This window comes from Ananas comosus, linkage group 1, assembly GCF_001540865.1.
Source record: "Ananas comosus cultivar F153 linkage group 1, ASM154086v1, whole genome shotgun sequence".
NCBI classification, from domain to species: Eukaryota; Viridiplantae; Streptophyta; class Magnoliopsida; order Poales; family Bromeliaceae; genus Ananas; species Ananas comosus.
The window spans coordinates 4,272,813-4,296,163 of record NC_033621.1 but is presented as its reverse complement, the minus strand read 5'-3'; the positions used below and the strand labels follow the sequence as shown (position 1 = coordinate 4,296,163).

General features: G+C 34.3%; 2 protein-coding genes across 11 annotated transcripts; both read right to left on the bottom strand.

Moving 5' to 3' along the window:
• Positions 4,664–15,570, bottom strand: LOC109718931 (probable UDP-3-O-acyl-N-acetylglucosamine deacetylase 2). 9 transcript variants are annotated; one of them, XR_002218571.1, is made up of 9 exons: positions 15,221–15,565; positions 14,791–15,090; positions 13,482–13,688; positions 12,712–12,810; positions 10,749–10,813; positions 9,537–9,681; positions 8,794–8,918; positions 8,243–8,341; positions 4,667–5,007 (listed from the first exon to the last, which is right to left on the bottom strand). XR_002218571.1 is itself a non-coding variant. In XM_020245443.1 (7 exons), exons 1-7 carry the CDS (start codon positions 15,398–15,400, stop codon positions 8,866–8,868), a joined length of 1,008 nt encoding a protein of 335 aa, XP_020101032.1. In that variant the 5' UTR covers positions 15,401–15,570; the 3' UTR covers positions 8,516–8,865. The 9 variants fall into 9 exon arrangements, 4 of the variants coding, with proteins under 4 accessions (XP_020101032.1, XP_020101015.1, XP_020101056.1 ...); XR_002218573.1 differs by lacking the exon at positions 8,243–8,341 and having other exon boundaries at positions 4,664–5,007; positions 9,578–9,681; positions 15,221–15,570; XR_002218564.1 differs by lacking the exon at positions 8,243–8,341 and having other exon boundaries at positions 4,669–5,007.
• On the bottom strand, positions 18,353–20,890 carry LOC109718966 (G-type lectin S-receptor-like serine/threonine-protein kinase RKS1). 2 transcript variants are annotated; one of them, XM_020245486.1, is made up of 3 exons: positions 20,567–20,641; positions 18,808–18,958; positions 18,353–18,663 (listed from the first exon to the last, which is right to left on the bottom strand). In XM_020245486.1, the coding sequence occupies exons 2-3, from the start codon at positions 18,949–18,951 to the stop codon at positions 18,355–18,357; spliced, it is 453 nt and encodes a 150-aa protein (XP_020101075.1). In that variant the 5' UTR covers positions 18,952–18,958; positions 20,567–20,641; the 3' UTR covers positions 18,353–18,354. The 2 variants fall into 2 exon arrangements, with proteins under 2 accessions (XP_020101075.1, XP_020101069.1); XM_020245480.1 differs by lacking the exon at positions 18,353–18,663 and adding an exon at positions 20,838–20,890 and having other exon boundaries at positions 18,932–19,571; positions 20,567–20,754.

Genomic DNA, 23,351 nt, shown 5'->3' with positions numbered 1-23,351 from the left:
CGAGATAGAGTTTCGGCGGTTGCTAAATGATTAAATAAGTATTGGTAAATTAGCAGCACTTTTTTAGGTTATAGCGACACTTTTTAACTGTCACTATATACCTAACGACCCCACATATAGCAACACTTTTTAAAAGTGTCGGTAATTTTAGCTAGCAGCACTTTTTTGATATGTACCTATATTTAAAAGTGTCGTTATAGACCGTTTTTGTTGTAGTGCAAAGATTATGTTATACTGGACTTCAGTAATTTGTAAATTTCAGTATACTACATCAACAATCTTATATGAATTTATTAACAAATCAACATTCTATAAATGCAATATTATAGTGAACTTTTCACATTTTTTTTAGTTTGTCCATAAATTGTTTTAATATTTAAAAAATAACCAGTATGACTCACTCACTTACTTTATTTATTTACTTGCTTATTTTTGTCTTTCCTTATTTATTTACTTATTTATTTTTGTGAAGGCATGTGCAGAGATCAAATTCCCATCCTCAATTCTTGGAAACTCTATTCTTTAGTTTCCTTTTGGTTTTTTTTAACGTTGACAAGCTTTTACTGGCTGTCCCTAGAGCAAGTGGCAAAGAGCTTAATGGTTGGTACCCGAGGTCCCAAGTTCGAATCCTAGTTGATTCACAGTTTCTAACTAAGTTTATTTTCTAAATAAAATAAACAAAGCAGCTAGCGTGCTACCTATCTCTCTCTCTCAAAAAAAAAAGAATAACATTGACAAGCTTTTAACCTTTTAGACCTCATATTAAAATAAATTAAAAATGTTACTAAATTTATTGCTAATTTTATCAAATTTAATAATTTAATTATTTTCTAGCAAATAAAATTGGTACTATTAATGGCTAATAGCTAATAAGTCATAACGTCTAATACTATAATTTTCAATTGAACTAACTATATTAATTCAAATTTTCTAAAAAATGAAAGTTTGGTGAGTGTCAAGTAGATCATGTTGAGGGACGAATTGCTCAATTATCCTTCAGCTGAGAGGATCACCATACATTTTAATTTAGAGGAATTCTATTTGTACACTCCAAAAGAGAGTGTAAATCTTATATCTCCATCTTAAAGTTCACAAAAATTCAAATAAGTTTAATGAAAAAATTAATGTGATAAATAAAAAATTAATGACTCTTGAATAGAGTGGACATAAAAAGTGTACATCTCAGTTTACATGTTACTAGTAGCATTGCTCTTTAATTTAACAAGACATTGAGAGGGGTGCATGTGTCAGTCTGGGAGCTCTGATATGTGCAGGCATTAAGTGGAAGACCAGCATTTAAGAATATAGAAATATTAGTATTCTAGTAATTCTCCAAATGTTTTTAGAAAATATTCAAATTATTGTTCAAGTTAAATAGTTGTAATAAGTATTAGGAGCCACTGACCGTCCCTAGAGCAAGTGGCAAAGAGTTTGGTGGTTGGTACCCGAGACCCAAGTTCGAATTCTAGTTGATTCACATTTTCAGCTAAGTTTATTTCTAAATAAAATAAACGAAGCGGGTAGCGTGCTACCTATCTCTCAAAAAAAAAAAAAAGTATTAGGAGCCATCTATTTTGGTGTAATTATAAATACAGTATAATTAAAAATATATGCAATTGGAAATACGGCCGTTATAATTTTATATATGCATCTTATTTTATTTGGATGTAATTGAAAGTGTTGTAATTGTAAGTATTTTGTTTGTTTTCACGTGGTTGAGAAGTGCATCATGAATTTTTAGAATTTTATACATATGGTAGTAAAATTACCTCTTTTATAGGAAAGGGAAAAAAATATTGGAAAGATTATTAGGGAAGTGTGCTTAATTTTATTTCAAATTACGCTCTTTAAATATGTACAGTTGGAACTGCAGACAATTTGAATATAGTTCCAACAACTACACTTGAGCCTTTTTTTGCGGTTGTAATTGTAGCAGTTGAATTCAAATGCATCAAAGTAAACACCAGATTTAAATCTGTATACAGTTATAAGTACAGTGCAGTTGCAACTATGTGCAACCAAACAACTCTTTAACAAAGTTGTAGAATCATTATAGATTTCTAGGTGGAAGGAATAATAGATTATCATACATTAGAAGGTATTGTCATTTTCATACTTGATCAGAATCATTAGTGGCCCGTTTATAAGAATATTTACTTAACAACTTTCCAACCCAAATGACTTAATAAGTTAATAATAAATTTGTCATTCTAAATATAAATTATACAACACTCTGAAAATATTATAAATCTTGAACCAAATGGCCCCCATCTGTGGATATTTGGTATAATTTCTGAGAATATAAAGTAATTAATGGTTTGAGGTTAAAATGATTTATCCAGAATTTGGATGGTTTCAGCAGATATAAGCAAATCTAATGCTTCGAAACTAGACATGTGATTACATGATTTTTCAAAGGGGTGAAGGAAATATTACTATATATCTCAAGCAAATCATTTTTTTTTAATCTAAAAAAATTATAATTATTTATTTTTAAAAAATTATAACAAAATAATAAATTTCAAAAATGAATTTGATTGGTTGAAAATATAAATGATGTGATGTTACTATCATATTTTAAACATTTTTATATATGTGGTTGTCGAAAGGATAATGTCGGCTCATGCTGAATATATATATATATTATATTATTCATCTTAAACCATCATCAGAGGGGCCCATCTTGTACTGAGATGATTTGGATTAGACGAGAATTTCACTCCCCACGCTCATGGAAAATAATTAGTAAGGGTTTTTTTTTTTTTGTATTTAGCTCCCTCGAAAAAAAGAATCGTAAATAATCCCACTTGCAAGGATGACTCTATCCCCGTCAGGCATGCACCCCATGGGTGTGGCAGTCTAGACTAAGTTGAATTTGGTGAATCATTTATCGTGTTTAGATACGGTAGATGATTCATCACGTCCTTTCTAAATTCTAAGCCCTTAATATTATTTAATATTGTGGTAGAAAAATAATAAAACAGAATGAATCATTTATCGTGTCCAAACATGATGAATGGTTTATCGTGTTCAACTTAATCTCCACCGTCATTCATGCTCGCGTGGTGCTCACGTGACGCCCGTGTGGCAGAGATAGGACTAATTTTACAAATATAAATTTTGTGGAGATAATTTACGAAAAAGAAATCTTTGAGGGGACTAAATGCCAAAAAAAGCCCAAATAGTAATGGGTCGGTCAAATGATAGAGCCGGGGTAGGTTTTCCTAAAAGTGGTAAATCTACTCGCTTCCCCCGTGACTGCGTCTCCAACAAGCAACGATGAAAGCAGATAGAATAACACCTGAAAATAAAGGACATTATTCACACTGGATAGAAAATATGTGAATCCGATCGGATATGAATACAGATATAATTTTACAGAATCAAAATTATTCGAATATAGAGCAAGTGGCAAAGGACTTGGTAGTTGATGTCCGAGACCCAAGTTTGAATTCTAGTTGATTCACATTTCCAGCTAAGTTTATTTTTAAATAAAATAAACAAAGCGGGTAGCGTGCTATCTATCTGTCAAAAAAAAAATTATTCAAATATTTTAAAACAATAAATATTGCTACAGATATCCAAATTTTCTAATAATATTTTATTTTATTTTATATTACTAGTTAAATGAATATTTTAATTCTCAATATTCTCTTCTCCTAATTCCCCGATCCCAATATTCCAATATCTCATTCTCCTATTTCAATATTGTGCTTTTAAAAAAATATGTGTGGGAAGATACGGAGGATTTAATTTCTCTTTTTTTTTTTATTTATGCGGCTTAATTACTATCTGTTGGGAGATAAGGAGGAGTTTGATTGTTTTTTCTTTTTTTCTTTTTTTGAAAGATAATATATACTTGTGGAGAAATAAGATGGTTTTTAGTGTTTTTTGTTTGTATTATTATCAGTTTTATATAAAAATTACATTTGAGTTTATTAAATCTTAAATTTTATTCGATCAAATATAGGAATATAAAAGTTTGAGTCTGAATGTGAAAATACGAGTTACATTGTTGTTAATTCTAGAACATTTTTTATGTGCATATTAGCTAATGTATATTATGATTTCAATAATAACTGAATATATATTCGAGTCATATTCGAATCCAAAAAAAATACACGACCGTATCTGTATCTAGTTTTAACAGATATGGTAACGAAAACTCAATAGCTAACACATATTCGTATTCGCATTCATATCCGAAAATACATAGATTTTCATTAAATATCTGTTCATATTCGAACTGCTTTCACCCTATCGTACGAGAATATTAAAATGAGCAATACTACTGATACATCTCAAAGTGAGATATACATCTTGCACCCTCTTTATTTAAGGGATTTTATTTTATTTTACTTATCATTTCAACTTTCTTTTTCTTCGCTATAAGCTATTTAAATTTTTATGAACTCTGGGGTGAAATATGTAAGACTTGCACACTTTTAGAGGGACCAAGTAAAATTTTTTATTTAAAACTTCACTTTGTCCACCGTGGTACTTTGCCCTCCTGCGGTTCAAAAAAATTACATATAACTATTCCGGCGTTTAGCTCATTTTCACTTTGTGATTCTGTAGTTCAAAGAGTTACACTTAATTATCAAAAGAATTTACTTTGCTATCCTATTTGATAGTAATTTTTTTAGATAAAATTAGAGATAAAAATCGCAGAATAGCCAAGAATGACTTGTTAAATCAAAGAATAACAAAGTAAAAAATGAGTTAAACCACAGATATGCAAATTTAAAATTGTCCATAAGATAATGCAGAAGTAGCAGAAGCATAGTGTCGCGGTTTCTCTTTTTTGCACTTAGTCGTAGGACGCGAAGATTCAGGATATCAAATAGAGAGCAAAACTTATCCATCTTTACTGAGAAAGGTAGGCGCCACATGAATTTTGTGAGCAAAATTTCTAAGTCCGTGAGAGTGTTGTAGACCAAAAGGATAGGGTTTGAATGTGATTCCTCCTCAGTGCTGGCTAACATCCTCAAAGGTCACTATCAGTGCCTGTGAAGAATAAGAATTAGAAACTTGATCATTGACTGCAGACTTTTCCTCTCCCTCTTTGTTGAAGTCTAAATTCATCATGGCTTTTGGAAGACTGTTGATAAAAGCAGCCTATTGCAGAGACAGAACTACTAAGAGGCCCACAATTGCCATGACCCTACTCAACTTTTTAAAAATTACAACCGACTGTTCCTAGTGCAAGTAGCAAAAAGACTCGATGGTTGGTACCTGAAGTTTCAAGTTCGAATTCTAATTGATTCACATTTTTAGCTAAATTTATTCTAAAAGAAATAAACGAAGGCAGATAACATGCGACCTTTCTCACTAAAAAAGAAAACTTTTTATAAATTATATGAAAGTTCTAATTATGGTATAGTGAAAATTAAAAGAAGCTTTTGCTTATTTTTACCTTTTATTACTATTAAAAATTTTTAAATTTATCCAGTGATTATCGAAATGCTTTTCTAAATTCTTATTCTATTAGTAAACCTGAAAATTGAGGATATTTGAAAGAATTTTTTTAAATTCAATAAGGGTATTTTGGTCCTCCAAGAATAGATAGGATATTTTTGAAGTTTTTGAAAGACATATTTGATATTATCCCAAAATTAAAATATTACAAATTTTAAGGGCCAAAGTAAAAGATTTTTTGGTAAAAAACTTGTATCTTATATACCAAAGTTTGGTTATAATTCGTTTTATAAAAATTTTTTAAGATAAAACCAACCCCTTTCATTAACATATAAGTGGATTAATCCAAAATATAAAGAGGCTACGGTGCATGTGGCCATGTGACTGTTGGGCCTGGATTTTGAGAATGATTTAGGGCCAAAAATAATTTCTCTTTCGATAAAGTTTTTTCAAAATTTGATTCTAAATTTTAAAATTAATATTTTAATTTTTAAGATCCAAAATTAGAAGCACCTAAAATCTGCTTTCTAAAATCTAATTCTAATGTTGGAGTCAAATTTTAAATTTTGGTGATTGGTGAAATTGACCTTAAACATTCTATGACCTAGATTTATTTTCTTGTCTAATAATTTCATTTTACAAACTAAAACCCAGTGTAGTTTTGTAAACACTTAACATGTAATGATGCATACACCCTTACGTGGGGCATACAGGTAGCCATTTTTCAACATTTTTTTCCTTTTCTATATTTGTTTTTTGAATACTTTTCTGCAAAGATAAATAGAATTAAGATCCATTTTATCAAGTATTACTTTTGAATTAGGATCATTGTGTTACATACATATGAAATTTTGCCACAGAGACCAAAACATCAAAATCAAAATTGCCTAATTCGTCCGACCACTCTCACATTTAGAGATGGCCACCACAAATTTAAAAAGTTAAAACTAACTATTCAATCAATTAGTATAACGATCCAACCTGCTAATAATAATAATAACTTGAATTTGGGCCAAAATCCTTAAGCTCAATATGTCCGTCCCTCGTTTGGATCCTGACGTCCTCGTTAATCGGGCCCAATCTCACACATAACGACCCGACCCACTAGCAATAATAACTCGTTAGGCTCAAACCAGCCCAACAATGCTTAAGCCCAGTTACTATTACTAATATGTTCATCACTTATAAACCCATTACACTTTCCTACATTATCTGATGTGGAATTATTAGGGTGTTACATACTCCCCTCGCTTTAGACTCTAACGTCCTCGTCAGCCTGGCCCAATCACATATGGCCCAATCACACACATAACCCTGGATTCACCTGGCGACATGAGATTTATCTCATACTTCCGGCTAGTTATTAGACTCTGATACAAAACGTAACGATACGACCTGCTAGCAATAATAGCTCGTCGGGCCCAAACCACCGGACTAAAATGCTATAGCCAAGTTAAGCGATTTAGTCCAATTATGAGATACATATAGAACAATTCCAAATCCTGGGGTCTCACATCCCCCCTTTTAAGTCCCGACGTTTTCGTCATACTCAAAAACAGTCACAAGTATTAGATGATGTGAAACTCGTCTTGCTAGCCTTAACTGACTTTATGGAGAGCCTCACTCCACCCACAACAGTCACCAGTCAGAGAGCCTCACTCTGTCCACTGTATAATCCTGACTCATTAAAACTCATCTCATATTTCCGACTAATAATTAGCTTTAATACTAATTGTGACGCTCCACTCTCAAAAGAGCTACTCATCCTAAGACTACGCTAGCCCTGCTTCCTTAACTTTCTTATTCTCTTGGGTCCCACAATTAACTTACTGCAATCATGTATCCTTTTCTCTCTTTTTTTTAATTCCTTTAAATTTTGCAACATCCAATAAGTCATGTGACCGATAAAAGGTCAAATCCAGCCCCTTCATTTCCAAGACATTAATCAATCTAGTGGTATCTATATACACCTATACATCAATCTTCATTACTAAATCCTACGTGTATCCACCATCTTAATTTCGAGAAGAGTGAGACCTACTTTTTTTTTTTCTTTTTTTTTTTCCCTCAATTTGATTATTGTGTTATAAAAATAATTTTAATCATCCACTTATATGATATGCGACTTCTCTTGAACAATATTGAATAGTTTTGTTGAAAAAATTAAATTCTTCTTCATCATTGTTTTATTTTTTAAAAATATTTGTCTAGAATATAGACTATATTTATTATCTTTTATACTAAACTGATATTTTATTCTTTACAAATTTTCACTTTAACAATATTTATCCGGCGTAACGCGCGGGTCACTACACTAGTATAGATTTATTTTGCTTTCATAATGTAGTTTTAAGAAAAAAAAATAAAGAAAATAAGAGATGGCTGAATAAAATTGTAATGGATCGTCCATAAGACTAAGGCACCAGCCAATTGCTCAATTAACAACTTAGTTTGCCAAGAAAGACCAACTGAACTATTTAATTAAATTTAAGAAATTTAATTGCAAAAATTTAAAGTTAGGCCTCTTTCACATCATTATCAGTGTTTTGTGTTTTTTAAACATCAATTTTATCTAATTCAATAAGAGGAAGGATTTTCTTTTGTTGTCATGGTTAGCTTGCAAAACAACTCGACCAAATGATGATTGGAAGGTAGCTTCCATAAAATAAAAAAAAAAAAAATGGAAACTACTTCTAGTTGAAGCAAATATTATGGATGTAGAAATTGTAAATAATCCACCATTCCCTCCAACACGATTTCATGTAGAAATTATATTGAGGGAAAAAAATACAAAAAAGAGCAACAATGCCAAATGTGAACTTACGAGAATATTTAACAGAGCTCTTGTAAAGTTCAGAGGCTGTTGAGACTACCATCATAAAAAATTCTGGCAAAATATGCTTCAAATTGTCATGAACTTCAACTACAAAAACAATGATTAAACTGCCAATATCAGACTCAACTTTATCATTTTATCAAGCGAAAAAGAAAGAAGTTTAAATCTTGAAGGAAAATGCTTACTTTAACACCCTATATGTAGGGTGCAAGTTAAAACTTATGCCCACCCATCTAATGGATTAAAAACCTCTTTTGAATGTTAGTACTAAAAAATTAAGAGATTGATAAGATTAGTGAGTAAATATTAGCCTTTGGATGACCAGGATGTAAGATTCCGATATATAGGTGCACAGATGGCATTGCTCAGCCGACAAAGGAGGCTGAATTGAACGAAATCATCTTAATAAAATACAAGCTAATTCTACAGTTGGCAACATGGAAAAGGTTAGTACCCGAAGTATGACTGATGCAAGATCTCTGAAAGTTACAGGCCACACTAATTTTACAGTATCGCTGATACGAGAGAGGGTAGTGTACCTGAAGGTAGATGCCAATCAAGTAGCATAATTAGCAATTTGATTTTCCAAGTCAAGCTTTCTCTTTTATACATCAGCATATTCTCGAAGGCGCCGTACGAATCCGGTGTGCAATGAATGCCCAGCCTTTTTCACAATTCAAAACCCATAAGCCACCAGATAACGAAATGATCTTTTTCACATATTAAAAGAAAAAGGTAAAGATGATAGATAGAGTAATATAAGTCGTGATCTCGAATAATTCTTGTAGCCAAAAGCACTCGGCATGCTCAAAGTTAAACAGTATTTCTCACAATAATTTCAACAAAAGTAACTGAACTAGTAGTCGAGAGTAAAAATTCAGAAGACATGTATCCACATATCAAGCAGTATATCCAACATTTAAAATGAGTTAAAAATTTAGTAGTGAAAAAGTAAATGTATTAGCCGAGAAGCAACTTCGGTGTGAATATAGTAGTTTTAATAGAGTATATAAATCAACTGAATACTTTGCGTATTGGCATGATTATCTTACTTCTGCCATGTCAGCCTATGAATCACACTATACTTTTCAGTAAAAAGATTGGATAAGAACAAACATCAACAATCATAAGAATTTCATGCCTCCCACAAGCTATCGTGCAGAAAACCCCATCCTATGCGCAAACATGTACCCATAATTCTCAACATTCTTCCTAAAAATTGATACCAAACAAACAAAATTTGTCGATATCAATTCACATAGAATAGAAACAGAGAACAAACCTTATATGCAATAATATGAGCGAGTGGAAGCCCTTGATTACCATTCTGTGCAAAAAGAGAGATGTCACCCACAAGATCTAAAAGCTTATGCCGACAAGGTTCATCATGAAAGCGAAGAGGCGGATTTAACCAACCACCAGTTATACTGCAGGTTTAGACAAAGGTAAATTAGATGCCTTCAACAAATCTTATCACTGAAACAGTTCAAAGTACATATTACTGGGCAAATTATAATACTAAGGGAGCATAATAACGCTCTTGTAGGCGATCAAGTACAGAATATGTTTCAATTCATTTTGAAATACCATAGGCAAAAAAAACCAAGGCTTTCTGTCAATGCTAAAACTCATTGGTTCTACAAAATTCCAGCAAGATTTTGTTTTTTTTTTTTCTTTGAAAGAGAGAAAGAGCAAGCTACCCACTTTGTTCATTTATTGTAAAAATGAACTCAATTAGAAATGTGAAGTAACTAGTCTTCGAACTTAAGATCTCGGGTATCAACCATCAAGCCCTTAGCTAACTATACTAAGTACAGTTGGTAAAAAAGAAGAGAAAAAAAGAAGAAGAAAGAAATAGCCAGCAAGAGTTGAACAGAAAATGGAATCTGGTCATGAAAATGGGATCATGTCATGAAAAGTATCAGTTAATGATCCTCCTGTTGAAGTTGCCGTAGGTCCCTATGTTTAACCTTGTGATGAACATTGCATAGTTTCAGAAGAATTCTCTAGAGAAAGGTTCCGATATATTTCAGAATCACGTAGCATAAACAGGATTTAGTTGTAAGAATGATGAAAAATGACAACATTCTCAAGAAGAAAAAGAAGCAAAATAAGAGAAAAGGAGATGACAGTGAATTGGTCTACAAGCTCATAAATTTTCTTTGCGTACAGTTTGTTTTCTTTCTGCTGTACAGAAGTAACCATCTTATTCTGATTCTTAAAAATTACAAGAAGCCTGTTTGTATGTCAGTTGTCACTCTGACATACTAAAGATAAGGCCTAAGGCAATATGATTTTGTGTTAAGGTGAGTTTTTAGGAACATATGGACCATCAGCTATATTTTGCACCAGACAATTCTTGCCTTACATCACAGCCTACGGAAATTTAGACATAAATCCCATTCATAATGAGCATCAAAAGAAGCATAAAAAATAAAAGTGACGAATTTAATAATTAAGAGCATAAAAAAGCCAAAAACAATCTGCATCTCACCTGCAAACAATAGCATTACTAGCTGATCCTCCTTTAATGAGCCCAGCGCTGCGCATTTTTTCAACCTGAAAAAAACTTAAGGGCGTCAGGTCAACACAAACGTGACAAAAGAATAAGCAAACAATAATCAACAAGTATTAGCATGGTATATCTTCAGCGAACTGCCAAACAAACCAAGGAGAAAAGACTAAAATGAAAACGGAAACAAGAAAGATATTAGCAACATAACTTAACTGAGAAATAAATAACAAGATAAAGAAGTGATATTTAGTACAAGCCAGACTTGGACTTGGCTTTAAAAAGATCTGATGACTCTAAATAGGCATATTTAAAGAGCAGTGGGTAATCGATACCCTTATGCTCTTAATTATGTGGTCGGTTCTGCTTGTTGATTTTATATTCACGAAATGGTTTTTAAATTGCAGCTGCTAGCATATTATCCTCTAGAGATTTCAAGAGAGTGAAATTCTCCTATGTCCTATATAACCTAATAACTGGATTTGGATCTTTCAACATCTATGAGAAGATCAGAACATGAAACAAGATACAAGTCCAGATACCTTCAGCAAGACAAGCATTGCAAGTATCAAGCAGACGTCTTTGAATTAAAATGAAACTGTTTGAACAGCTTAAAAAATTCCATACATCTCTCTATCTATCATACATCTCTCTATCTGCATCCAACAGACAATCAGTTTATCTATGTTATATCTATCTGCTTATTGCTTATATCAAACGTGTATCTGCATTTACACCTATCAACATATGTGTGCATATTTGTGTGTCCTTATGCCAAGTTGCTAACATCATTAAATACCATAGAACAATTTTTGCATGAATCAAGTCACAATGCAACCGATTTTCCCCAGTTGGAGCTGTTTGGTGGAGGGAGCGGAATGCAAAAAATTGCGTTCCGCACCCTTCTGCCTTTTCTATCTTATAAGCTCCAACAATGTAGCTTCTGCAGTAGAAATTTTGGTGTTTTTCTTTTTGAAGTTAATTTTGGGACCAAAATAAACTTTGGGACCAAAATAAAAAAAAAACTTTGGGTTTATTATAATGTTGGTTCTCAATGTTTGCAAGTTTCTTTATTTTGGTCCCCATTTACTTTTTAGAAGTTAATTTTGTTTAATTTGAAATCTATAAATTTAAATTTGAATTTCAAATAAAAAATGTGAATTTGAATTCAAATTTTAAATTCAATTTAGATTTATAATTAATTTTTAAATTTAAATTTAAATTTAAATTTCAAATTGTTATTAAAAAATAATTAATGGGACCACTAACTTAAACTCATTTTTTTAATACACTTTATACTAGTTTATAATAATTTAACAAAGTTTTTTACCAAACATCTTTGTATAATAGACAGTATTTCTAACAAAAACAGTCAAACGCTCTACAGTTTCTTTTTTTTTTTTACAGCACCACTATTTCCTACAACACATTTTCAACAGCATTACTCCCCAAAGCTAGGTCAAACAGGCCCATTGCGTTGTTACTGATTTTGGCAAACTAACATGCTAGATTCTTTATTTTAATTCAGCCTTAATTTTACTATCTTGTTCAAAAATGACACAATAGAATCATATTTTATCACGAAACAACCTCCAGACAGCAATAGAAAACCTACGATGCATGCCAGTGGGTGAACCCTTGATGCGACACATCAGCATAGCAAAGTGCCATGCCATGGCAACCAATGATCGCCTTGCCCTGCGCTAAGGGACCTAAAACCCATCATAAAGTATTGTTATTTATGTTGGCACGCAACTATCGATATACGCCACCCTCAAAGAAAAAAAGAAAAGAAAGATTCAGCTAGCACAGGAAGTAATGTCTCAGGAATACCAAGCTCACATAAAAAAGAGACGTGCACATACAACAAGCAACGAACAGAAGCAATTGTAGAAGTAGCAATAACGGTCAGTTAAATGTTAATCTGAGTAGGACTGGATCATACCTCTTCATAAATACAAAAAGTTCTGGAAGAAGCTATTTCATTTGCATACATACAACTATCAAGGAAAGAAGAGAACCACTGGCAGCCAATCACAGGAACCTGTCATATTATGCTCATTTGGCTTAATTTATTCGGATTTAAGAGAAGTCAAAATACACATTGCTTTACAAAGTGCTATAGGGAAAGATGAATATTCAGACAAAGGATGACACCCTCTAGCTAAAGATCATAAGCATACAATGATAAAATTCCTAAACAAGCTCACAAACTTTTTCCTTTTCAAGAGAGTTTCAAACACTTGGTCATCATGCCAGAACCCTAAAAACTTTTCAGAAGTTCGAAATATAAATTTAATAAACATTTGCAAAGCTCAACATGAATATATAAAAGGGAAGCTCAAGAAAATAAAATTAAAGATGAAAATGAAAAGTTAATGTACAGAATTTTAATAAAATAAGGGATCTCACAATTGATACCATTGATTGTTGGAAAGAATTTTTTATTCACAATTTCTTACATGATGCATTTGATGATATAAATTGATCTGATTGGTGATGATAAACAAACGAGATGAAGGAAAACAGAAAGCACTAATAAGCGTATCAATTTGCATGCTAATTGCAATTTCATACTTCAGTAACTAAATATAACATGATATTGTCAACCCTCAATTACTAATATAAAATGTCACAAGTGAATAGAGGAATCTCGGAATTTTTAATCACCAATGTCCAGAAGGTTCTGCACCTGCAAAAGAAGTGAAAATGTACCTTAGGGAAATCGATTCCATAGGTGATGTGAATCTTTGAAGAAGGAAAGGCAACAATGAAAGCACCATCCCGCCATAAATATACTGGCACATGGAGTTCAGCTACTAGCTTATCCATATTATTACCATTAGAATCCTCAGCAGCGCATAAGCCAACATGCTCTATTGCCTCCACCCATTCTTTTGCCGATCCATCTAATAAAGGAACCTGTAAAATAACTAGCGATTCAGCCAAAGTATCAACGAAACATGATATAGTTCCAAATCTGTACATTTTTAATACAATTCCATTTATAGGCAATGTTAAGAAACATTAATGTAGATCTTTTTTCTAAAATATGAAATGTATTTTAGAATAAACCTAGATAAAAAGAGGATTTACATACTTGGCAAGAGTAAATCATAAATATCATAAGCATATGACTAATAAACTCTGCAGTATTTATCAAAAAGGAGAACTTAATTACCCAGTTTCATACAAGCTATTTGAGTCTCGCTTAATAATCTTAAGTAATCAAAAAAATTGGAGTAATCACTCGAACTATACTATTATCCTCAAAGTATACAAGAGAATATCCCCCTGTATTTGTAACCTCAAAGCACAGAGTAAGCCTAAGAGTTTATCTGATTTGAGTATTTCATCAGAATAAGGAAAATGTAACACCTAATATAACAAGGATAAAAGTTTCATATCAGAGTATAACTGAATATTCTGGGTCGATATTTGCAACATCGTTGAGCCATTAAAGTACATGTAAAATGTCTAGATCTTCACTAACCTTTTATTCATTTTTATTTCTGCAAAATTCTCCGATAATTTTTGACAAATTCTGGTAGAATTTCACAATTTTTCATTGGAAAACTTATAGATTATTCCACGAAATAGCAAAATATAAATTATCCTGTCAAAAAATAAATAAATAAAGTCAAAAGTAACATTATCTTCCGCTCGTAACATACTAAATCAAAAGCTACTAAAATTACATAGTTAAAATCAAATTTATTAAAATTCAGGCGCCCTTTTCAAATTGCAACATAGTTCAGATGAGGTCCATACATTTTTACAGGCTACTCAATGCTTTTCGCTAGAATAGGATGCCCAATACATAACTCACTAAATCATCATGAAATATTCACTAGTTATGAAACAAAAATAGAACATGTTCGGATCGCGAAGTGGATAGTCACATAGAAAATGTCTTATTCTCAATACCATTAGATGTGGAAACATGAAATTAACATAAAAAACCAACATGTTGATAGCAACTTTTTTCAGATTGAGAGTAATATTTCGAGAAATAGACACGAACCTCATCGCCGCCCTCGATCTCGATCCTGCAATTGTCGACGCCCATTGCCTCGAGCGCCGAGAGGAGGTGCTCCACGGTGCGCACCCGCGCGCCGCCGCGGCACAGCGCGGTGCAGAGCGGCGAGTCCACGGCGTGCTCCACCGCCGCGGGGATCCTCGCCCGCGCGGAGGCGCCGGCGACGAAGTACCGCCCCTCTCCGGCCATCGCCGGGAGGAGCCGCGCGGTGGCGCCGGCGCCGGAGTGGAGCCCCGTCCCCGACACGGCGATCGACGAGGCTAGGGTTTGTTGGAGCTTCCCCGTCTAAGGAATTGGAGAGAGAGAGAGAGAGAGAGAGAGAGAGAGAGAGAGAGAGAAGGTGAGCGAGGAGCGGTGATGTGAGAGAGAGAGAGAGAGAGAGAGAGAGAGAGTGTGTGTGTGGTTTTATACTAACCGGGATCCATGAGAGGGCGCGGGAGCGGGGGACGGAGAGGGATTTAAGGGTTTGGGTACATGTGGAGAGGGAGCGGCGGAGGCGCATGATGCTGATCAAAGAGCGTTTCATATTTTCATCTTCTATAAAGAACAGAGTTCTTGGCGTGACAAATATGCATATAGATTTAAAAGAGTTCATATGTCACCTCTTAACACTGATAACATTCCTTCTTCAGCTTTACTTTTTACATTGAAATAAGCTGGCTGCTTCGAATCGATTAAGCTCTTATTACTGTCACTACTTAGCATGGTGGATCGACCTGCAGCACTCTCTTGGACACACATTAATGCTGCTGCAGCAATGTTTCTAAATTTCTCATTTTTTCTAACCATCAGTGTTGCCTAATAATGATGGATNCGGGTACCAACCACCAAGTCCTTTGCCACTTGCTCTAGAGACCGTCGGTATTAATTGTGTATATATCAATTTGCTAATTATGTAATTATTCCTCTCTTGGACACACATTAATGCTGCTGCAGCAATGTTTCTAAATTTCTCATTTTTTCTAACCATCAGTGTTGCCTAATAATGATGGATTTATAAGCTTAGACCATTTGCCTGCCTTCAATAGCTGATATCCTAAGAGAGGAATAATTACATAATTAGCAAATTGATATATACACAATTAATACCGACGGTCTCTAGAGCAAGTGGCAAAGGACTTGGTGGTTGGTACCCGAGACCCAAGTTCGAATCCTAGTTGATTCACATTTCTATCTAAGTTTATTTCTAAATAAAATAAACGAAGCGGGTAGCGTGCTACCTGTCTCTCAAAAAAAAAAAAGCAAAAAAAAGATATATACACAATTAAAAAAAAAAAATGATACAGATTGGAATTTGTAGCTACTTGCATAATCGAAAAGTCTGAGATAATCGTTATATTAGTAAAGACCTGCTATAACACCTTCTAAGGATTTGGAATAGTTCTATATAAAATATAATATGACTGAGTTTCTCAATCCGGCTATAATATTTTAGACGATAGTCAGACCTAACACTTTAAAAGTATTAAGCAAGTTTAGGACTAGAGTAATTATAGAATGGATGATCTCCTAGGAAGCGAGTGTCATGATTGGTGTCAGAGACAATCACGAGCTCAAAATGTGATATGAGTCTCAGCTAAATCAGGGTTTGAATGACAAGCATGAAGAGACGAGTCTCATATCGCCTGATGCCTATAAGTATATTTGAACCTAATGAGTAAGTCGGAGCTTAAGGACGCCCCCAGGATTTCGAATAGTTCTGTATATAAGATATAATAGGGCTAAACCTTTTAACGTGACTATATAATATTTCAGAAATTTCAGTTCCAGTAGTTTGGATGTTCCAAGCCCTTTGCATTTATTTCACGTTAAAACGGTTCAGACTCTATCCACCACTCTACAGACCCGTCGACCAACTATCCATACTGTATCCGAACTTAGCTACTCAGCTCCAGAACACTATACCTATTTCGCCAATTATATGGAATCGATTAAACCATATGCAATATGCAGAAAACATTCATCAAAGAAAAGAGAAATTCTTCAATACCCCGTGGATTAGTGGAAACTGACTAAAGAGCTTGATCTCCAGCCCTGGATCTTATAAGGGTTGAATAGAAATTCGGACAAGCTGCGTTTCTCTCTCTTCTTTCTACCAGCAAGTAGAGAGAGAAAGTTGAGACAAACCAGGGTAAATTGCAAAACAGCTCCCAAGTTTAAGTCAAATTTTATCTTGGTCCTGTACTTTCGCGAAATTGTACTCAGCCTTTTTAAACTCAACAATTAATATATCCTTAGCTTGTGGCAAAGCTGAACTTTACGCACAATTGCATGCAAGACATCTCAAGGACTTAGTTATATTGCCTAGTGAAATAGACCAATCAATTTGTATACTAACTAAACCCAAATTTATTGTATCTAAATTACTTTTTTTGGTGTAAATTAAGAATTTAACTTGATTAACCCGTCGATCGACAGTTATCAGACATTGATAGTTAACAAAATTGGCTGCTAAATATAACAAAATCACTATTAAGTTAATAAAATTTCCATCAGATTGATTAGATTGACTAAAGCTAATTAAATAATTAAGAATTAAGGGTAAACTAATTAAATAATTAAGAACTAAGGGTATGTCAATTAGGAAAATTAAAGTTCCACAGTGAAGCAACAAATGAAATGAACAAGGAAAAATAATCACATATGGTTCTTAGGTTGTTAGTTATAATAAAATCTCCAATTCACATGGAAAAAGAAATAACCCAAGTCAAAATAATAAAAAATTAAATCAAAAAATAAAAGTCTGAAGTCCCATAGAACGCAACCCATAAAATTGATATAAACTATTATAAAAAAGAATAATTCAGAAAAATAATGATTTGAGTTTGGCATTTGGGTTTTATTTGATTTTCATTTGCTAGGATGTCAAGCAAAAGAGAAAGCTCAATTGTGCTACACCATACAGCATAGCAGAATAAATTCTAAGCTAGATTCAAAGAAAATAAAAGCACAACGGCCCAATATTTGTTGAATATAAATATTAAAAATACTATATATTATTTGGTAGCCTAAGTTTTAGAGAAAACGGTTGTTTTGTACCCTCCCATGTCTGGACTGAAAATATTTTGATAGGCCCAAAGACGTAAACTTAATTAATAGAAGGAAACTAAATAATGTCAGGAGTTTGACTGAATCTGAGCATAGGACTTTATGCTCTGATACAATATTAAATAATGCAAATAATACGTTTTTCTGTAAACTCAAGTTATTAGAGAATGGTATTTTTAATATTTATGTTCAACAATATTAACCTGAGGCTATGCTAGTGGCCTTGATCGTAGTATTGGCCAATTTAGCCTAAATTATCGCGATCATCATGATATGTTCATGCTTAACTAATTACAACCATGTTAATACTTTCTCTCTAGAGTAATTGTACAGCCAAGATTTTTTGACTAACATTTTCTCCATATTTTCAACTTAAATTGTATCTTATATGATAATAGGACAACCGATAATACTGGTATGGACATTATCTCAAAAAAAAAAAAAAAAAAAAAAAAAAAAAAAAAAAAAAAAAAAAGGAAAAACAACACAATTGAAGTAACATTATCGACCTTCCGGATCACTAAAAGTAATCTCATTTACGGTGTTAGGGACGATGAAATCAGACGCCATCTTTGCTTCATCCTTGATTCTCACATTGAAGTAAGCTGGTTGTTTCGGATCCGGTAGGCTCGTGCTATCGATGCTTAGCATCGTAATCACATTCGACATGGTCGGTCGATCGGAGGCCTTCTCTTGAACACACATAAGTGCCACATGAATGCATCTCAATATCTCACATGCTTCAAAACTGTCTTCTAGTTTCTGATCGATGAGCTCGAACCATTTCCCCTCTTTCCAAAGCTCCCATGCCTGTGACAATTTTGTCACCAATGACATAAAATTTAAGAGAACATCAATAGTCTTGTTTCTCAGAAAATGAACTAAAATGCCATAATATATAATTTCTATAGAAAAATATTTTAAGAATGAAGTGCTCGATTTTTTTTTACTTACATATCCGAGGAGGTTAAAATGATTCCCGTATTGGTGGAAACCAATATTTCTCTTTCCGCTTACGATCTCGATAAGTAAGACGCCGAAGCTAAAAACATCAGATTTGACTGAGAAAAGACCCTCAGAAGCATATTCGGGAGACATGTAGCCACTAAAACAAATTGATTTCAAAAATATCAACACAAGTAATATCCTGTAGTGATGGATACATAAATAAGCTGATCTATATAAACTTACTACGTGCCAACAATCCTGTTTGTGTTTGCTTGAGTTTCGTCGGAACCAAAAATTCGAGCTAAGCCAAAATCAGATATCTTAGGGCTCATTTCGTAATCCAAGAGAATGTTACTCGCCTTTAGATCTCGATGGATAATTCGTAGTCTAGAGTGCTTGTGAAGATAAAGAAGTCCTTGAGCTATCCCTTCAACAATAGTAAAGCGCTTTTGCCAGTCTAATAGTCCTCTTGTTTGATCTGAGACAGGCAAACTAACATAACAAAGAAAGTGTGGAAAGAGAAGAAAAGAGCAATTGGAGCAGAATGATTGATACGAACCAAAGAGGAAGAAATCTAAGCTTTTGTTCGGCATATATTCATAGATTAGTATTTTCTCTTCTCCTTGAATGCAACAACCTAATAGCCTCACGAGATTTCGATGTTGAAGTTTTGCTATAAGTTGAATCTCATTCTTGAATTCCACTAGACCTTGGCCTGAATGGGCGGAGAGTCTCTTTACTGCTATCTCAAGCTCATCCGATAATTGGCCCTGTTATATGGCATAGTACGTGCCCAGGTTTTCAAAATGAAAAAAAAAATGAACTAATTTTTTTTCTTCATCCTATTTAAGAAAAAGATAAATATATACTCCTCCAAAGCTGCAGTTAATAGAAGAATATATATATATATATATATATATATAGAGTGAGGTTACTATGCTATCGGAAGTATGGAGCCTTCCGTACTTCCAGCTCGTTTTCGATGTTGCGACTTTCGAATCGTCGATCGGCTCCGTTAAACTTGATCTAGAGTATTTGAAGTACCAAGAAAATAAATTTTATGATTTTACGATATCATTTGCCTAGTGAACGAAGGGGCTCAAAATCAACGGCTGAAAATAAAAATCTTACAAAATGTAATAATATGACATTAAAATTTTAAATCAAAGATATTGATCTTGTTTTATATAGTATAAAGAATTTTCTATCAAAATTTCACATGATTTGGATATTTTTACACCGTTAAACTTGCAAACAGCTCACTACGGTCATTGAAATTTGTTGATTTTGAGCTCATTCGATCACTAGGCAAATGATATCGAAAAATAATAAAATTTATTTTCTAGGTACTCCAAATACTCTAGATCAAGTTTAATAGAGCCGATCGACAATTCGAAAGTCGCAACATCGAAAACGAGCTGGAAGCACGAAAGGCTCCGTGCTTCCGGTAGCATAGTAACCTCACTCTATATATATATATATATATATATTAGATTTGCACGTAGTGCAGCTAGAGATTTTAAACTAAAACTTTTAACAAAGGAGCAGGCTCACAAAGTTGTACTTCAATTATTATTGATCATTATGAATTGATTTCGTGTGTGTCTATATAGTTGTGTTACTCAGTGTAACACTTTTTTTTTTTAAAAAAAAATAGTACACAGATATAAATACTTGCCAATTAATTAATGTCAAGAAATTGGCTTCGGCAAGTGCCATTTCGATTCTTTTTTAGGAGATTAAAAAAAGATTACACTTTAATTACCTTGTAGACAGTCCCAAATCCGCCCTCACCAAGTTTGTTTTCGATAGAAAAATTATTCGTGGAGTTTGTTATGGTATCAAAATCAAATAATGAAAATCCAGAGCTTCTTTCTTCGCTCTTCCAATGCTTGATAACTTCATCAGTATCAAAAGTGAAAGTTGGTAGAGTGATTTGCAACTTTGCCTTTCCTGGATAATGAAAATGAGAAAGTCTTAGATTAAGAAATTTTCTATTAATTATAAGCACTTTACAACACTTAATTTGAATTTACCTGCGCGCCTTTGCCTTTTGATACACATAAGACACAACAGGGAGCAAGAAAGGAATACCGCGAGACATATAGCTATAATGATAATACGAAGCTTACTTTTCCCCGGCCCTGTGCATGAAAATAAGTGTTACCAATAAAATACTATAATTAAGCGATCGACAAAATATTAATAGTATCGACGGTCCCTAGCAGAAGTGACAAAGAGTTTGACAATTGGCATCCGAGAGCCGAAGTTCGATGTCTAATTGTTAATATTTTCAACTAATTTTATTTGTTTAAAAAGTAACGAAGCGGATAACATAGTATCTTTTTCAAAAAAAAAAGAGAAGCAGCTTATAGGTGTTATTGTTCCTCGCTTCTATTACTGACATCTCCACAAAATATATAATGATATCATTACTGTCTCTAAGCCGGCATTTGGTTATGGGATAGGGAGGGGGATAAGGGGATATACCCCTCCTTATCCCCAAATACAATTAAATGGTGGTAGGGTTTGTTAATCCCACCCCTAACGAGTTAGGGTGGGATTAGGTGGGATTAGCTAATCCCACCCTAATTTAAAAAATTATAATTTATAATTTTAAAATTAAATTTTTAAATTTAAATTTTAAAATTTAAATTATTATTTTAAAAATTAATTCTATCACAATTTAATTTTTTTAAAAAATTAAATTTTAAATTTTAATTTTTAAATTAAAAAAAACATAATTTGTAATCTTAAAATTAAATTTTTAATTTTTAAATTTTAAATTTTAAAATATTATTTTAAATTTTTAAAATTTAAAATTGATATTTTAGATTTTTAAATTTAAATTTAATCTTAAATATAAAATTTAAAATTTAAAATTTAGAATTTTCAACTTTTGAATTTGAGATTTAAAAATTTAAATTTAAATTTAAAAATTTTAAAATTTAAAAATTATATATTTAAATTTAAATATTTTAATATAAAATTTTAAATTTTAAATTTAAATATTATATAAGGGGCTATTTATTATTTTCTATTTATAACTACTCACTATTCTTCTTGTTCCATATTATCGATTCAAATGCTATTTTTTTTATTTTAAAAGAAGATTTGGTAGTCATTAATTTTGAATTGAGGGTTTTGATAGGAATCTGTGGTATGTTAGAGATTGTCTTTTTTTTTAAAAAAAAGGGTTTAGAGTATCAAAAAAAGATGGCCTTTTTGCATAAAAAATCCACCTATTTTGGGCTTTTGCAAAACCGGGTCACCTTTTTCATTTTTGCAAATTCGGTCCGCTTTTTCAGCAAACTGACCAAAATACCCTTATTACTTTTTCTCTTTCCTCTTTCTCTCTCCTCTTCGTTCTCTCATTCTTTTTGTTTTCGCCGAAAAAAAAAAGCGAAAGCCAGGCTGGCGCGCCGCTGGAGCACCGTCAGGCGGGCTCTTCTTCTTCTTCTTCCTGCAGGAGCAATTTTTTTTTCTCTTTTTCTTTTTCTTCTTCTTCTTCTTCTTCCTCCTGCTGGAGCACTTTTTTTTTTTTTTTCCCTATTCTTCTTCTTCTTCTTCCTCCCGCTCCGGCCCCGCGCCACCCCTCGTCGGCTTCTTCGGCCGCGCCCACGACCTCGATCCCGCGTGCCGCGAGTGGATCTACGGCACGCGCCGCGACCGCTACTCCATCCTCCTCGCCAAGTTCCTGCTCCTCCCCGCGCCGCTCCTCCGCCGCTACAGCTGCGCCCCCGTGCGTCGCGTCGTCGAGCTCGCCCCCGCGCACCGCTCCTCCCCCGCTGAGCCCCCGAGCTCGCCCCCGCGCGCCGTGGGGAGGTGGTGGGAGAGGGTGAAGAGGATGGAATGGGCCCCGTGCGTGCCGCACGTGATGGGAGGGAAGGGGGCAATGGTGCACCATTACACCATTAATGGTGTAATTTCATGGTGTAATGGTGCACCATTAATGGTGTAATGGTGCAATGGTGCACCATTACACCATGAAATTACACCATTAATGGTGTAATGGTGCACCATTACACCATAAAGAAGAAGAAGAAGCAGTCGCAGCGCGCTCGCGTGCCCGCCCGCCGCCGCCGCGTGCATCGGCCCCGCCGCCGACCCGGCCCCGCGCCGCAGCTGCGTGCCCCGCGCCAGGAGCAGCTCCGCGATCAGTGCCTCCCCCGCCGGCGCCGACGCCTTGAGCGGCGTCGTCGGCCCGCGGCTCGGGGGCTCGACGTCGGCGCCGAACTCCAGCAGCAGCTGGACGAGGTCCGGCCGGCCCTGCGCGATGGCCGAGTGCAGCAGGCCAACGCCGGACGCGTCGACGGCGCCGGCCGGGCGCCACTCCGGTTCACTCCGCTCCAGCCGCCGCCGCCGCCGACGAACTCCGCAGCCTCTTCCTCCGCCGCACCGCCGATAGCGACAACGACCATGGCGACGGATGAGGCGGCGAAGGAGGCGTGCATTATCGTCGTCGAAAGGACGACGACGTGGACGTCCCAGGGGCTGCGGCGGATGGTGTCGGCAAAAAAAAAAAAAACGGTGTAATGGTGTAATTAATG

Bases quoted from the DNA above. Each gene is read 5' to 3' on its own strand.
- LOC109718931 (XM_020245426.1), bottom strand. From the start codon at position 15,400: ATGAACTCTTTTAAATCTATATGCATATTTGTCACGCCAAGAACTCTG. The intron at 15,091-15,220 runs GTTAGTATAAAA...CCAATTCCTTAG, and splicing joins GCGCCCTCTCATGGATCCCG to ACGGGGAAGCTCCAACAAAC. The intron at 12,811-13,481 runs GTACATTTTCAC...ATAATATGACAG, and splicing joins ATGGAATCGATTTCCCTAAG to GTTCCTGTGATTGGCTGCCA.
- LOC109718966 (XM_020245480.1), bottom strand. From the start codon at position 20,865: ATGTGTATCAAAAGGCAAAGGCGCGCAG. The intron at 20,755-20,837 runs GTAAATTCAAAT...TTCATTATCCAG, and splicing joins CAAAAGGCAAAGGCGCGCAG to GAAAGGCAAAGTTGCAAATC. The intron at 19,572-20,566 runs GTAATTAAAGTG...GCCATATAACAG, and splicing joins GATTTGGGACTGTCTACAAG to GGCCAATTATCGGATGAGCT.